General features: G+C 30.7%; 2 protein-coding genes across 3 annotated transcripts in view; one reads left to right on the top strand and one right to left on the bottom strand.

Annotated features, from left to right (window-relative positions):
* Nucleotides 1-18,209, bottom strand: part of LOC114335520 (centrosomal protein of 135 kDa) — a 268,776-nt gene that overhangs the window by 229,287 nt on the left and 21,280 nt on the right. For both annotated transcript variants that reach the window (XM_028285774.2, XM_028285775.2), the window contains exons 6-8: nucleotides 7,877-8,036; nucleotides 6,727-6,929; nucleotides 3,772-3,887 (exon numbers count right to left, since the gene is read on the bottom strand). In XM_028285774.2, the coding sequence (XP_028141575.1) occupies nucleotides 3,772-3,887; nucleotides 6,727-6,929; nucleotides 7,877-8,036 (479 nt within the window). The remainder of the gene's footprint in view (nucleotides 1-3,771; nucleotides 3,888-6,726; nucleotides 6,930-7,876; nucleotides 8,037-18,209) is intronic.
* LOC114335522 (uncharacterized) lies at nucleotides 12,995-14,010 on the top strand. Its single transcript, XM_028285778.2, has one exon. It carries the CDS (start codon nucleotides 13,104-13,106, stop codon nucleotides 13,839-13,841), a length of 738 nt encoding a protein of 245 aa, XP_028141579.1. The 5' UTR covers nucleotides 12,995-13,103; the 3' UTR covers nucleotides 13,842-14,010.

Below are 18,209 nucleotides of genomic sequence, written 5' to 3'. Positions count from 1 at the left end.
ACAAGAAATGAAAAATCAAAAGTATTCGACAGCAACATTGGATTAAAACAGGGTTGTGTCCTGAGTCCACTCCTGTTTAACCTAGTACTAGATGACGTAATAAAAAACTGCAAACACAAATGTAGAAAATATAATGTAGGATATTGGAAGTTGAGAATGATACAAATGACAGAACTATGCTACGCAGACGACCTGGTGATCATTGGGGAGTCAGAAAAACGATTACAAGAAAATATAAACATATTGTATGAAGAGCTAAAAATCATAAACATGAAAATAAACAAAGAAAAATCAAAAACAATGATAATTGAAAGACAAAACGGAAAACACAAAATAGAAGTAGATGGCAAGCAACTTGAACAGGTAGACAGATATAAGTATTTGGGGGTAATCATAAGCCGGAATGGAAAATTAGAAGATGAGATAAATGAAAGAATTGGAAAGACTGGTAAGCTGTACAATAGTATTAAGAGTAACTTTTTTAAAAAGAAAGAAATACCTAGGAATATAACAATCGAAATAGTAAAAAAGATTGTGAAACCCACTCTAGCCTATGCCTGTGAATCTTGGGCATTAACAAAAAGGCAAAAAAATAGACTAATAAGCACAGAAATGAGATTTTTGAGAACAATAGAGGGAAAAACAAGGAAAGATAAAATTAGAAATCAAACCTTTAGACAAAATCTGAAAATACACCCAGTTACAACAACAATCGAACAAGGACAATTTAGATGGCTCGGACATGTACTGAGAAGAGGAGAAGAAAAAATAGTAAGACAGATATATGAAGCGAGAGATATGGGAAGAAAGAAGAGAGGACGACCAAGAAAGACGTGGACAGAAGAAGTGAGGGAAGCTGCCGACAAAAGAGGAATAAAATGGGAGGAAACAAAAGCATTGGCCATGGATAGAAGGAAATGGAAGGAAATGTGGAAGAAAACGACGGAGAACCTAACTCCGTAACAACTCACACCGAAAGGTAGACGAGTTCTGGATTAAGTAAGTAACATTTTTTTCTAAATTCACCGGTTTGGCCAAAAACGAAAATACATTTTGCCATGCAAATTAAAATATGGCAACTCTGCAATACAAAAAGCTAAAGGTACACAGTCACAATTAGAGAAAATAATGGGTTCCTGTTTATTACTGTTGTATCTGTAAAGTAATAAAATGTAAATATCAATGAGACCCTTGTCCATATCGGAATACCCGTAAGTGTTTACATTACAACCTGTTGTGGTCGCCTCAACATCAAACAAAAGAAGAATTTGTTTCGTTTGATATTATACCGACATCCGGTATTTCGCTTAATTTATTAGTTTTATTCTGTACCAAAAGAACGAGTCTTTACCAAAACAACGAGGAATCGGTAGGTAATTCAAATAGTATATCCGTTACTTTGTAAAGGGTAGGTACTTTTTTCATCGCTACGAGATATATTGGAACATTTTTTGTGTTTAGTGTCACCGTGAAAATGTTTTCCATCCGAGAATATCATGATATGTTGATTGTTTATGGAGAAGCGCCATGCAACAGTAATTTAGGTGTTCAATTTTATGTGCATCGGTATCCTGAAAAGCGAGCTCCTAATCCTCGAACTTTTGTGAATGTTTCTCAAAGACTATTAGAAACGGGTTCTGTTGTAACGAAAAAAAAAAAAAATAGTGGGAGAACAAGAAGTATCCATCGATTGAATGTAGAAGACGACATTTTAGATACTGTGGAGAATAATTCAAATGTAAGCACACAAGCGGTAGCTAAAATGGTTGGCATATCGAAAAAGGTTGTTCATAGAACATTTCGGGAAGAACTTCTACATTCATATCACTACTAGAGAGAACAAGATTTACACCAAGGCGATCTTCCTCGACGATTAACATTTTGTAGGTGGTTTCAAGATAAACTCGTCAGAGAACCTGAATTTCCATCTAAAGTATTATGCGCGGATGAGGCATGTTTCACGAGAAATGGTGTGTATAATTTTCATAATTGCCACATATGTGGTGACGAAACCTCTAATTTAATACGTAGGACAAATTTTCAATGAATACGTAGAACAAATTTGCAATTTCTTGCAAAATTTTTTGCCGGTACTGCTTGAAGGCCTGCCATTGCAAACACGCCGTGAAATGTGGTTACTTCATGACGGAGCCCCAGCACATTTTACCAGAGTTGTGAAAAATCTTCCGGATACCACGTATTCTTATCGTTGGATTGGTAGGAATGGACCCATTCTTTGGCCTCCCCGAAGTCCCGAATTCAATGTAATGGATTTTTATTTTTGGGGGACATCTGAAATCGTTAGTTTATGATAACCGAGATGAAATCCAATCAGAAGCCGAATTACGGGAACGAATTTTTGATGCTGCAGAAACCATTCGACATAAGTTAGATAACTATGGCATTACCAACAACTGGATTCTCGTATCGATGCATGTGTTCGCGCAGGTGGAGCTCACTTTGAACATCTATTATAAAAAATATTGTCAGTAAGTATAAACATCTAATTTAATATTAGTTCACAAGTAAACAAATTACTGACAGTCCGAGAACACTGTAAAAAACTAATTTATAATTATTAAAGGTTGTCTGTTGTATTTAATTTCCACTGTAAACTGTGTAAATCAGTTAAAGCCCTTAAACACATTTAACGCTTAATAAATACATAATACAATGTAGTTTAGTTAAAAGATAAAGTGTTTCTTATTGTAAATAATTAACATTTTATCAATTCGTTTAAAATTATTCCATATTCCACTACATTTCAGAAAAACATTACAAATAATTTTTCTTAGTTGCATTAATTGCATTTTGGGAATTAAACCATAGTTACTTGAGGAGGTAGGCGCAAAATTTTGGTCCAATGCTATTTAAATGCATTCATTTTTTAGAATCTTGAGAAAACTAATAAGTATTTTTGAAAACTTTAGACGCAGAATGAAAGATTGCATTATTACCGAGGGCCGAAAGTTCCTTAGAATAAACAAAAAGTTTTAATGAGATATTTGAAATTAAAAATCACACTAAATTTTCTCTTTTTTTACCCCTGTAACTTATTAAAATAAACATTATAAAAATTTTCAGGGACCTTCAACCCTCGATAATAACGTAATATTTCTTTCTGCGTTTAAATTTTTTAAAAATACTTATTAGTTTTCTCAGGATTCGAAAAAATGAATGCATTTAAAATGCATTAGAGGCGATATTTTGCGCTTATGCCCTTAAGTAAAAGTAATAATTTATGTAGAATTTCGAGCCTTAATACAAAACCTCAATTAATTCAGATAATAGCAAATGAACCATTATTAAAGCAACAAAAAAATATTTTGAAAGTAGGTACCAAGTTAACCGACATTTCAGATGTCAACAACCTCCCAAACAGAGTAAATAAACATGGGGTTGTCCATGGGGTTCCATTATGTTAAATTTCGTAAGTCACAAACGAAGTTCTTGTAGGTGTTGCCAGATTATTCAATCTGAAAATGAAAATTTGCTTATATGGAGAACAATGTATTTTTTATGGAAACGGTTAACTTTATAATAAATGTTATATGACTTTTTTGTTCTAAATTGTGTAATATATCCATACTTTAAAGGAACGCACTATTTTCGGGGACACCCTGTAAACAAGATCGTATAAAAAATTATGAGCTTATGCCATTTTACGGCCTAGTCAAAAGTAGCTCAAGTAGTTATATCTATTTTAATTCATAAAAAGTATATGAAGTATTTAAAATCTTGAGAGAGATATAATGACAATAAGTCACTTACTAAATTCGAAGAAACAACTTTACTGGCGATAACATCAGATTCTAATTCAGCAATTTTTCGTTTTTGTTCTCCTGAAAGTCTTAACAACCTGTCAATTTCCATGTTTAAACTTTGTTCTAAAAAATAAAAAATACATAAAAATAATATGAAGTGTTGCTACATCTCTGATGTAGCAACACTCTCTAGACAAATTAATTATAATCATTTATCGCCTCTACTGCGAACTGGGCGAACCAGCACTATCTTTCAGACGACAAATTCTTAGTTTATCATATGCCCGAAGAATAGCATCGCTTACATCAATTCCTGCTCACAAAAACACTTTCTGTAGTCGTTTCAAATCAACTTTTCAATATAGCACCTCTCCACCACACCTTTTTATGTTAGAATTCACCGGTATATTTCAACGTTAAATCTTCAAAATTTCCCCAGAACATGGTTAATGAATGAACACAGCATTCCTCCATGGATTATCAAAACCCCACATGTAAACACCCAATTGACGCAATATAATAAATATGATACAAATGCACGTCTAATATATCAAAATTATAAACAAATACATAGTCGCAAATTATAAAAATTACACCCACTTATTCACTGATTCGTCGTAAGTCTTCCCAAGGCTTAGGTGCAGCAGTATTCATAAACAACGAAACCAAATAGTTATTTAAGCTTCCCAGTTCCTACAGTATCTTAAATGGAGAACTTTATGCCAGATTAGAAGCGTTAAAGCACATTTCCAAAGCACAAACCAAACACTCTTTAACAATATCTGACTCATTCAATTCACTGAGACGCATACAACAAACCTTCGAAAAACCCTATAGCCATATTAATCAAAGAAATGCTGCACAGTCTGCATCAAATAGACTAAAAAGTGGTTTTTCTACGGGTTCCCTCTTATTTTGGAATCGAGGGAAATGAAAACGCTGATCGTTGGGCTTACACAACTGCGCAATTCATTGCGAAACCTTCATTGGCAGAACAATAAATTCCAACCCCAGATATAAAAAACAGCTATTAAAATCTATTACCCTCAATTTATGAAATGAAAAATGGAAAACATCTACAAGAAAATTAAGAGAGATTAGAGAAGATAATGGTTCATTCATGGAATCCACATTCAATCAACAGATCGCACCAAGTCATCCTATCACGTCTTCGGTTATGACACTGTAAACTTACTCATGAGCATCTCATTACCCATACCGAAGCACCAAAATACAGAAGGTGTAATACACCATTATCAATAAAACATGTGCTAACAGAATGTGATGAATTTGACGCTTATAAACAATCGATATCTGGTTATTCAAACAATATGAAAGACATTCTTAACGTAACTTAGCAAGTAAGATATAATGTACCTAACTTCATAATTATTTGTAAACCTATTAATTGTATTCTCGTTACCCCGCAAATGACCTTCGTGGTTAATGCGGTTATTTTCTAAATAAAAAAAGAATGTGTGTGTGTACTTTGGACGCACGTAAGAAGTTATAATTCTATTATAGATTCCAACGAAATTAATATGTACTTTAAACAGTTTATTTATATTTTATTTAAATATTAAACTAATTTTAATACTTTCTACTTTCCAAAAATGTTTATTAAAACAATACCAAAAATTAAATAAATAAAAGAATAAAACACACACAAACACATTCAAAATGTCACAAAGAAATTATTTCTGAACAATAATATTGTTGGCAAAAATTTTAACTAAATACGCATTTTCTGAAAAAAAAAATTATACAACAAATATACTTACACTCATAAAATGTAAAAAAAAATAAAAAATAAAAACTTGCATTGGGATTCGAACCCGCGTTTATTCGGGTGCTTAGGATTTGAAGTCGAAGGCTCTACTCATTTTGCCACCTACACGCACCTGTCATGTGCGAAGATAGGCCAACTGAACGTTTTACTGTTTGACAGTTCTGAATTTAATCAAATTAGTTTGATTTTTGTGGAATTAAAATATTAATATACAACAAAACATAGAGTAAGAAAACAATATATTAGATGAATATTTGTAGAAATTATGATGGTAATCAATTTATGTAAATCAAAGCATTACCTACTAGATAGGTAGGTACATACATTTTTATTACAATACTGAAACATTTACAATCATTACGTACCTGTTGCTTTTAAAAACTATTTAAAAAGTCACTACAATTATAAACTTGCTTTTTTCTCTGTCCTCACAACAATAAAAACTAATATGTATACACAACATTTGTTTACCCATAACCGACATATTGAAGAATTGTTGACAGGTCATTGTAATTACCCAATCAGAGCCCGTATAACGTTTAAGCTGCGCTCAGGACCAAGACTTTTGATGAATTCGCGCACATATACATTTACTTCCAACGCGCCTAAAGAAGTATAACTTCAAAAAAATTATAATCATTTCCATAAAATTTACGTTAAACTCTTTATGTACAGCCCATGGAATATTGCAGATTACTTACATAAATACATGGGACTGTATTAACTTAGAAAATATTTGGTTTACAATACAGTACCAATGGATACATGTACATGTGAACCAAAATAGAGACGTGAACATATTGAGCGCGATAGCAAATTTTAAATAACGGCAGAGAGCGTTCAGTTAATCGCGCTTAGCTGTTTATGTGGATAGTTTCACTGCGATGTTGACAAGTTTTGTGTAAAATCACAATTTTTAATAATTGCGATTTTGAATTTTCTAATTGTTCATTTAATCTAAAAATGGTTTAACAGTATACAGTAAAGCGAAACATTTTGAATGCTAAAGGTCAAGAAATAACATATTCTGTGTTAAAATTCACTCAACGAGAAGCAGTTGCTGATAAACATATTATTGACTTTATTACGTGAAAAATCATGTCAGAAATTCGAGAGGAAAGCCGATTGTATGTAGGCCACTTTCAAAGACAAAAGCAATCGAACTCAACTCACCTATCACTGTAAAATTATTTAGGCGATCCATAAGTCTTTTTTTGTCGTCAGTTTCCGTTTCTAGCAACATCTGCAAATTTTTCTTTTCAAATTTGATAGCTTCCAACTCGGAAATCAATTCAGTTTTCTCCACTTTAAGTTTGGTGACTTCCCGTTCCAATGTTTGTACTGTTACTACTGATTCGTTCATTCGATCCTGCAATCTAAAAAGCTTATATTACAACTTTACAAAAAAAATCTAATTTTAGTTTTACTAGACATCTCGATGTGAAAAAGAGCAATTTAAAAACGACTCATCAATAAACATAACAAATGGAAGAAAACAAATAAGCATAAAGATTGTCACGCAAGGAAAGCTGGACTATAATATGCAGTAGTTGTTCCAATGGATCTTTGCACAAACGTAATGATTGATTTGCAAACAAGTTAAATCAAACCATTAAGAGGCTACATCAGCACTATCTTAGCCGTACTTCACTCTCAGTGTGGATTTCACTGTAAGCATTAGTATAACAATAGGAACGATATAGATAGAAACTAGACACACTATGTTATGGTTCTTCTCAGAGGCTTTTTTCAGTGTGACGCAGGTGACAGAAAAAAAGGCACGTCCGTGATACATACACATGTATAACAGTTATTCCAGTTGTTGATAGATGGCGCTATAATCGAAAAAAAAATTTAGGTTTACCGATTTACTGCTTATTTATTACCTATTACATATCTATACGACTATAATTTAAAGTTCTTCTCAGTCTTTCAGTGTGTCATTAATGATGTAATATATGATTTTAAGAATGTAGAGAACCATATCATAGCATGACATTTTAATTAAAACTGACAGTTGTCACAATCGTAATCGTAATTTGGTATAAAAACAAATCAATGGTGTTTATTTCATACTAAAAATGTTCTTTGATTTGTAGAGTTTTATAAATTGTACAGAGATAATACATAAATATTTTTTTGTAACATAACTAGAATAAATGTTATAAACGATTTTAATCAAGGACATACCTTTTTTTTGTCACTTCCAACTTAATGCGTTAGAAAGAAATCGAAAAACTGTGACGCACTGAAAGATGCCTATGAGAAGGAGAATACAAGGCTGCATTATCATGTTTAATAATTTTGATGATCGTATCTTTACCTTGACACTTTTTCAACATTCGTCTTCACTGTATCATTGCACTGAGCTTCCACTGTTAAGGCTATTTGGTCTATGTTTTTCATCTCGTCTTCTAAAAGTTTGTTTCTCTCTGCTAAATTAAGAGCTCGTCGCATAGCCTCGTGCTGTCTGGCCAAGGCTTCTGAAATAAAAAGTAAACGGATTAAAAAAAGTATTACATTGACTTGTATTAAATGTTTCGCTAATGATAAAATCATGAGATGATTATGATTCCAATTATTTTCCGTATGATATCCAAGTATTTTCTTTGTGTCTTTGAAAGCCTCAGTGTTTCATATCAGAATATGTTCTGGCCTACTTCTCTTTGTTTAAAAATTCTTTATCTGACCATATCTAAAAATTCTTGGGCTATAACTTTGAATTCTTTGATTTTTAACACTGTCACTACACTAATCCTTCTGGTTACTGCCACTTCTTGCTAATCAGAATATGATCAATCTGATTTATTGTTATTCCGTCGTTGGAAACCCAGTGGCGTAATCAGGGGGGGTTTGGGATTTATATCCCCCCATTGGGATGTACTTTGAGCTTAAATTGGCGGTATTCTGTACCCTCCAGAAACCTTCCAGTAGTTGTAACCCAGAAACCCATGTTTGTTTGTGGATATCTTATATCGCCCTAGGGAATCATCTGTTCGATCGGTGCATGAACTGGGGGCATAAAGGTGTTGTATGGTTTTCCTCTAAATCTCACGTAACACATTATTTGATTTGCTGGCTTAAATGCTTTGATATAACCTAGCATTACTGTTTCATATAACAAAATGTTCCAAATGAACGTTGAGTATTGTGGCTATCATTATAAAATATTACTAATTAACCTATCTTTTGCATTTTGGTACCATCCCACCTGATTTCCTGGACATCTGTGATATACATGCTGATCTTCTAGAATTATTGTTTTCTATTATGTTCTATTGTTATATTCTATTATCTGTTATAGTATCTGTTATATTCTATTGTTTTTGTTGCTGCTGCAGGTTTGATCCAACTTAACAAAGTCAAGGCTTCAATGTTCAAGTCTTTTTTCGTTGCCTTGGTTGTCGTCGTCTATTCGTCCTATTCCAAGGCAATAATTCGTTGATTTTCATAACAAGATGGTCTTGTACAAGGTAGGATGAGCAAGGCCAGACGATTAGCGAGGCACTGTGGGTTGCTTACCCAATCTCAGGCAAGATTTCTCAGGGCCCGGTTAGCGACCCGTTAAAAATATATTATTCTATATTAACATACCTACTCTTACGATTTTGCTTACAGAATATGCAGTGCAGTAACTTAAGGTTTTCACCTCCGATTTCGTTGAACCCCCATCGATTTTCATGAAAATTGGTGAGTAATTAAAGGATACCTCAAGGAACAAAGGTGACATGATGCCAACTTGCGCTTTTACCCTGGGGGTGGATGTCACCCCTTCTCGGGGGTGAAAATTATTTTAATAAAAATAATACCATAAGTCAATAGAGGGACAAATTATAAGCAAAATTTGTTATATAAAGTTATTAAAATAAATCAACACTTTTTGAGTTATTAAAGACCAAAGATTTTATTTTTTCGTAAAAAAATGCATGTTTTAAATCGGTTTTTCACGTATAAATCAAAAACTATAAGCTTTTACAAAAAAGTTGTTATTACTGAAATTGAAGATAATAAAAAATTGAATACATTCCTCACATAAATAACTAAACTAATGTTAGTTCAAAGTGAGTTATTAGCAATTTTGAATGTGTATTTTTTTCGATGAGTACTCAAATCTAAGTATTCAAGCTTAAATAACGGGAAAACGGTGCAATGTATAAAATATTCCTGCTAAACATTTGTCAAAGTACTTCGGAATACCTATCAAATGAGCTTCAGAACAGGGTAATAGCGTCAAAATTAAGTAAGTTATAATGAAAATAAAGGAACCGTTTCGATTTTTTTAGGAAAAAGTGAAAAATAAAACATACGCCATTTCCACAAAAATGAAAATTTATAGTAATCCTTACAAGAACTTCCTTATATTAGCATAAATAATGTTTTCGATAATTTTGACCGGTTTAGAATGCATATTTTTGAAAAAAAGATGTAATTTAAAAAAATCATGATTTTTAAAATTATTTTAACTCTCATATTCTTTTGATAATACTCCAAAAATACTCAATATACATAAAAAATTATATATAACCAAATTTTAGTTTTTTCTGTGGCAAATATTTTACCTGTTTTACTATTTCTATAGGGTAAAAAATAACCGAGATAGAAACGTTTATATCTTAAATTTTGCTGTGGTAACCATGCAACCGGGTCCATTTAACCTTTTATTTTTAAAAAAGTAAGGGGTTTAAAAGATTAGGTTCAACGTGCTTAAATAGCACTTGGAATTAACTTTCAAACAGTTTTTAGATGAACCTGATATCGTAAACACGAACGGAGTTATTAAAAAAATAACATTTTTTGGAAAAATTTTTAAAAGATAAATTTTTTAAAATATTTTGGAGCATACATTTTAACGCTATCAACATGTTCGGGGGCTCATTTGATAGATATTTTTAAGTACTTTGACAAATGTTTAATAAGTTATGTTATAAAATGCATCAATGTCCCGTTATTTCAGCTTGAATACTTCTTGAGTTTTTTACTCGCCGAAAAAAATATACATTCAATTACCTACAACTCACTTTTAGTTAGCATTAAAAGGTTTTTCTAGTAAGAGGTTTATTTCATTTTTTATTAGCTTCAATTTTGATAATAACTTTTTTGTAAAAACTTACACTTTTTGAGTTATTGATGAAAAATTGGTTAAAAACATGCATTTTTCTCAAGAAAAATTAAAATATTTGATCTTTAATAACTTAAAAAGTTTTGATTTATTTTAATAACTTTATATAACAAATTTTGCTTCAAATTTGTCCCTCTATCGAATTATGGGGTTATTTTTAATAAAATAATTTTCACCCCCCAGAAGGGATGGCATCCACCCCCAGGGTGAAAGCGCAAGTTGGCACCATGTCACCTTTGTTCCTTGAGATATCCTCTAACCACTTAGCAATTTTCATGCAAATCGATGGAGGTTGAACGACATCGGAGGTAATAGCTCATATCCACCTTCAGTGACACTACTAATGAAGTATATTTTCTAATGTTCTATAAGCACACGACGCAATAACTTTGATAAATTACTTTAAGGTTACTGCAGTTGTCGGACGCTCCACAGTTGAAGATTTCACGCATTTTCTCTCCGCCTTCCTCCGAAAATTTGCCGTATTAGAAAAGTTGTCCGACTCTACATGAATAACTGAATAAACGAAGCCTCACCAGGGAGGCAACCATGTTTTTTTGAAGTGCTGGTCCAAAGTCTATAATATCAGCTGTTGATAGGAAATGTGTGTGTGTTTGTGTTTTATTGGCACTGGTTTAAGCAACCAACTGACCAGTCAATGTGTTTTCAGTTTTCTCTTTTTCAAAATATATGCTTAGTCTTAGTATCTAAATTTAAAACTATTACTACTACTAAGTTTTTTACTGTTTTTTAACTATATTTTTTAATTATATTTTTTATTTAGTTTTTTTTGTTTTTTTTTTCTTTTGTTTTTTATGTATTTTTTGTATATTTTTTTTTACTACGCTAAGACTTAAACCCGATTCAACACCTCGGAGGTTTAGATCTTCTTAGTAACTTTTTATTTTATTTTATTATTTATTTTTTTTTATAATTTTTTTATCAGGGCTTTAATTTTAAACAATTAACATGGTTATATAAAATTTTATAAACATCTAGATTGTTTGATTGTAAAAGGTATATGTCTGCGTAACTTTGCACCATATGGGAAATTTTTTTAATATCAATTTTACGAAAAAAAGTCATTCTTTATAAAGTGCTCTGCATAGTCTAAAACCTAAGGTGCAATCATCAGATATCAAATTTTGTCAACAGTATACGAGGTATGTCAAAAAATATTAATTTCGCTCAAGAGCAAACTACCTTTATATTTCAAAATATCAAAAAAATTTATTATGAAAAGTTATTTGTAATTAAAAACCATATTCAAATATGCAATAACAGCCATCTACGAGAAAAAAAATTTCTGAGATTTTCCTAAATTACTGATTCCGAACATCATTTTTATTTATTAGACCTGTAATAACTCTTTTATTAATAATTTTAGGAAAAAAGGTATTCTTCATAAAAATCTGTGCATGGTCTAAACCTCAAGATGCAACCATCAGTTATCCAAGTTTGTTAATTTTATACGAGGTGTATCAAATAATATGAATTTAGAAAGAATTCTTTCTATATTCTTTCTAAATTCATATTATTTGACACACCTCGTATAAAATTAAGAAACTTGGAAAACTGATGGTTTTATCTTGAGGTTTAGACCATGCACAGATTTTTATGAAGAATAAGTTTTTTTCCTAAAATTATTAATAAAAGAGTTATTACATGTCTAATAAATAAAAATGATGTTCGGAATCGGTAATTTAGGAAAATCTCAGAAATTTTTTTTTCGCGAGAAGGCTGTTATTGCATATTTGAATATGGTTTTTAATTACAAATAACTTTTCATAATAAAATTTTTTGATATTTTGAAGTGTAAAGGTAGTTTGCTCTCGAGCGAAATTAATATTTTTTGACATACCTCGTATACTGTTGACAAAATTTGATATCTGATGATTGCATTTTAGGTTTTAGACTATGCAGAGCACTTTATAAAGAATGACATTTTTCCTAAAATTGATATTAAAAAAGTTTCCCATATGGTGCAAAGTTACGCAGACACCCTGTATAAGATTAAAAGGAAATTGTACATTAACTTGAACTAGATTGGTTTAGAAATCTGATATTTCAATAAAATGTAAAGGACATTCTAACAGCATATGTTGTAGATCAGCTAGCTCTCCACATAAACATTCATCATTATCTATAAGTCCTATTTCTCTTTTGTAGACTGGAGTCAGACAGTGATTGTTGATAGGAAAAAACATTATGGTTGTAGCAAATTTTCTAAAGATGAGAAAATAAGCGGCAAAAGAAGATTTACTTGTAAATACGGGTCTATGACTTGTTCAATTTTCTGTTTGTCAAATGAAAAGTTGTCAAAATTGGCATATTTAGATTAATAACATATTTTAAAAAAATCAGTCAGATAGTTCAAATAACTCTAAAAGTTCATAACTTTTTATTATGAACATTTTATTGACACACTTAAATGATAGCTGATTACATTCACATCAAAAAATCTAAGGAAGTTATTGCAATAATACTAATTGCTATTTGGTTTCTTAGTGCTGACAACACCCATAATGAATTAAATTCCAACTTAGAAGAAATATGGAAGTTCAAATTCAGCAAAGAAATACAAAAGAACAAAATCGAACACATCTTAAAATATATTTTATCCTTTATTGTGATGATTAGAACACTCACGTCAAGAATATTTTTAGTTTTGTATGTTATTATACTGTGGCCAGCCGTTTTTGAAACCCAATCATTTTTAATAATCCCTTGGTTGATTATCGGATCCGTTAGGATTCTGTTATCAACATTCTTATCACTAAGTACAGGTACCTATTGCTGTCTTCTTCAAAAAGGACTACATTTGCTGTGTTTAAATTTTGTAATTTCACAGTTCTCGGAACATGGACCATCCATTTATGCTTGGTTTGCAATTTTGAAGTATTACCGGCACATCACAAGAGAAAAATTGCGAAGAAGAATGGAGATATTACTTGCTGAGAAAGATTTTCAGAGTAACATACCTACGACCGATACAATGAGTAGTTTTAAATCGTCGCAAACTAACACCAGATCTTTGGATACGTTATCTACAGTAATAGTTAAATCCAAAGATACAAAAAAAGTTATCGGTAGCATAAGAGAAAGAGTAAAAACAGCTTTGAATCTTACTGATGAAGAAATTAATAAAATAACCGAAAGAACGAATTAAGAAAATAGGTCCTCTGCCTACTTTGCATGTATTTTGATATGGACAATTTTGTTATCACAAGATTTTTGATGAATATAAACAAAGTTAAATTTAATAAAATCGATTAAAATATTTAAAAAATATAATTGACTGTATATGTATACATTTTAAAATAAAGTAGGTATGTATATTCATTATTTTATTATACAGCGCGTTCATAAAGTGTGGAAACGGTCTATTATCTCATGATTTAATTATTTTCAAAGTTAAAGCTCTGACAGCTCGATTTTTAATTTTAAATTATGATTTTTTGACGTATATCCCATAATAGTGTCGTCATCGATTTGGGCGTGATGACGTCATCCATCAATGATTTTTTAAATCGGAAAAAGGGGTCGTGTGATAGCTCATTTGAAAGGTGATTCAATTCTCTATTCAGTAATATATACATTAACATCAATATTTATATGTACAAGGTGGCCAAAAAATAATTTTTGAATTAAATTAATTGGCGCAAAAAGAAGAATGAATGTAATTTATTTAACTCAAAATACATTTTACTGATGCCAGAAAATATAAAAAAAAAAATGTTTATTTCATAAATAAACATTGCTATTCGCTTAAATTAAATGTCAAACAGACACCCACCTGCCTCTTAGTTTGAACATTTAATTTAAGCGAAAAGCAATGTTTATTTATGAAATAAACATTTTTTTTTATATTTTCTGGCATCAGTAAAATGTATTTTGAGTTAAATAAATTACATATACTTCATCTAATTTACTTACCGTTGCACGTCATCCGCGTAATTGCCTGTGACGTCACATGATACCAACACGAAATATTTAGGCGGTAGGTGTGTTCTTTTTTAGAATCATTTTGCCTAGTACACTGGAATTACAGCCACTAGACATATTTTATTATATACGCGTAGAAATAAGATTTGAATATTTCTATTACTGTTAACCTAAAGAAATACACAAAAATATGTTTCATTTAATTTGTATAAATGGATTATAAAGCGTTTTTAAGAAGCACATTTGCTCGGAACGCACTGGAACTGTAATCGAACGAAGGTGACATTTTAGAATAAATTGGTAACATTTATTTGACAGTTGCGGTGATGACACTTCATATTTGTTTATATTCTATACTTACTATAAGTATTTGTTTTATTATATTTACTGTTTTTATTATTTACTTTAACGTAAGATTATAACTTAATTCTTGTTTTCTATTTCTAAAGTTTTTATTTATTCACATTGAATATTAATTTGTTTTGATGTATAATCCACGTTTACAATAATTATGTGATCTATATGATTTCAAATGGATTCAGGATTTTTTTATACTTTGGCAACTATGCCCACTTAGATATGTGGCGTAGATAATGACGTGCAACGGTAAGTAAATTAGACGGACTGTATATTCTTCTTTTTGCGTCAATTATTTTAATTAAAAAATTATTTTTTTGGCCACCCTGTATAAATATTTATGTTAATGTTTATATTACTGAATAGAGAATTGAATAAACGTTCAAATGAGCTACCATACGACCCATATTCCCATTTAAAAAAATCATCGATGACGTCATCACGCAAAAATCGATGACGTCATTATTATGGGATGTACGTCAAAAAATCATAATTTCAAAATAAAAATCGACCTGTCAGAGCTTTAACTCCGAAAATAATTAAGTCAAGAGATAATAGACCGTTTCCACCCTTTATGAACGCACTGTATATTACAATACGTTTGAATCTACGTCATTGTTTGTCATTAATTTATGTACTTAACAGGATTCAAAGAAAGCAGAATAGAAAGCTTCACAAGGTCCCTTTTATGCACGCGTTTTTGTCGCCTGTTGCTTGGCGACAAAAAACGCGGTGTTGTACCGTGCAACAAGAAAGTGTGTATTGTTATAAAATGCATCCGTGTTATTTAATTAGCATTCTTCTTAAGGGGATGGGTACGTATTTTTGGCTGCATTGCTATTCAAATAGGGATTCATTTTTTTCGAATCCTGAGAAAACTAATAAGTATTTTTGAAAAATTTAAACGCAGAATAAAGATTACGTTATTAACGAGGGCCGAAAGTCCCTGAGAACTTCTATAATGTTTATTTTAATAAGTTACAGGGGTGAAAAACTAAGAGAAAATTTAGTGCGAATTTTAAATTCAAATATCTCATTCAAAATAAACTTTTTATTACCTTACCTTTTATTACCTTAGTATTAACTAAGGGACTTTCGGCCCTCGGTAATAATTTGGTCTTTCATTTTGCGTTTAAATTTTTCAAAAATATTTATTTGTTTTTTCAGGATTCGAAAAAAATTAACACAATGTCCGTGGTAATATTTTCAAATCTATCTTTGTCTTACAACGCACTCAGTCGAATAGAATTTTGTCAGCATATTGTCAGTCAGACAGTGATAATCAGTGACAATTTTAAATATTTGACATGGCATCGGGAATATTTTGAGTTGTTGATTAAATAATATTGATATATACGCTCTGAGCTTCGCTATTGTCGCTCCTAGCGTATTAGTAATGCAACTTTCACCGGTAATTTTTAAATTTATTATTTAATTGTTATCGCTTAATATTTTTACAACGCAAAAAAGTAATTAAATTGTATCGATTTTTTTAAGATTTTGATGAAATATTAATTTCTTACTTCGGATACTTTCACAATTATCGTGTAGATGGCGCTAAGATTAATAGATTAATTTATAATTACATATTACGGAACATTAAAAAAACTTAAATTCAGTATTTAAAAGGTAAGTATATTAAAGGTAAAAATATACACCAGAGCTTTGACCAACTAATATTTTTTATAATTAATGTTTTATTTTTAATTTTAAATTAATCACTTTGACATTTATGTCAAATTTCCAGTAAACGTTTACAGACTTGTCACTACTGGCGCTCGAGAATTTTTAAATATCCCCTCTACGTACGAGCTCACAGCGTATACGCTCTGAGCTTCGCTGGTGTCGCTCCTAGCGGATTACTAATGCAACTTTAACCGGTAATTTTTAAATTTATTATTTAATTGTTATCGCTTAATATTTACAACGCAAAAAAGTAATTAAATTGTAATCGATTTTTTAAAGATTTTGCTAATCATTTTAACGTTCTATTAATGAAATATTAATTTCTTACTTCGGATACTTTCACAATTATCGTGTAGATAATGAGATTAATTTATTACGATATATTAAAAAAACTTAAATTCAGTATTTAAAACGTAAGTATAATTAAGGTAAAAATATACACAAATATAACAAAGATAGATTTGGAAATATTACCACGGACATTGTGTTCATTTTTTTCGAATCCTGAAAAAACCAATAAATATTTTGGAAAAATTTAAACGCAGAATAAAAAACTATATTATTACCGAGGGTCGAAAGTCCCTTAGAATAAATAAAAAGTTTATTTTGAATGAGATATTTTAAATTAAATATCACACTAAATTTTCTCTTAGTTTTTCACCCCTGTAACTTATTAAAATAAACATTATAGAAGTTTTCAGGGACTATCGGCCCTCGCCAATAACGTAATCTTTCATTCTGCGTTTAAATTTTTCAAAAATACTTATTAGTTTTCTCAGGATTCAAAAAAATGAATGCTCATTTGAATAGCATTGTATCCGAAAATACGTACCCATCCTCTTAACGTTTTTAATTTCAATGTTTTCAATTAATCACTTTGACATTTATGTCAAATTTCCAGTAAAAGCTTACAGACTTGCCACTACTGGCGCTCGCGAATTTTTAATTATCTCCTCTATCTACGAGCTCATAGCGTATAGTGTATTTGATAAATAATTGATTTAAGACGTGAACTTAATAAAAAGTTATTTATTGTGTATTATTTGTGGAAGATCCAAGAAGAGAATACATCAGGATAATATATTCTGTGATCCAAGTATTTTGTTGTTAAAGATGTTCAAAATTGTAACCGTTTCATAGTAACAATATTTATTAAAAAATCACTTTATCACTTTTCCTATTCTCTCGATTGAGTATTAGTTTTTGTTGTACATATAAATTATTACAATCACTGAATACATAGTTAGTAAAAAAATTATCACATTTATTAACTGAATTAATAATTTAAAATTATACCAATAACAGTTATCCAAGAACATTCAAAAGCCATCTCTTTAAGTTAATGATGACATTTTCAAGTAGAATGACATTCTAGTAATGTTTACATATCCATACCAGTGTGAATTTTACTACACATAATTTGCCGTGTAAAGACAGAAAAAGTAGTGAGAGCCGTAAAATATTTGCAAATTATGTACCGATGGCCTTAAGGTGCCGTGTATTTCTGCGTAGACGTCCACCATATATTGTCTTGTCAGATGTTAGATAT

The sequence above is a fragment of the Diabrotica virgifera genome, chromosome 3, assembly GCF_917563875.1.
Source record: "Diabrotica virgifera virgifera chromosome 3, PGI_DIABVI_V3a".
In the NCBI taxonomy this organism is placed as follows: Eukaryota; Metazoa; Arthropoda; class Insecta; order Coleoptera; family Chrysomelidae; genus Diabrotica; species Diabrotica virgifera.
This window is presented reverse-complemented; position numbering and strand designations above follow the sequence as displayed.

Coding starts and splice junctions, on each gene's coding strand:
- LOC114335522 (XM_028285778.2), top strand. CDS start 13,104: ATGATAGCTGATTACATTCACATCAAAAAATCTAAGGAAGTTATTGCA.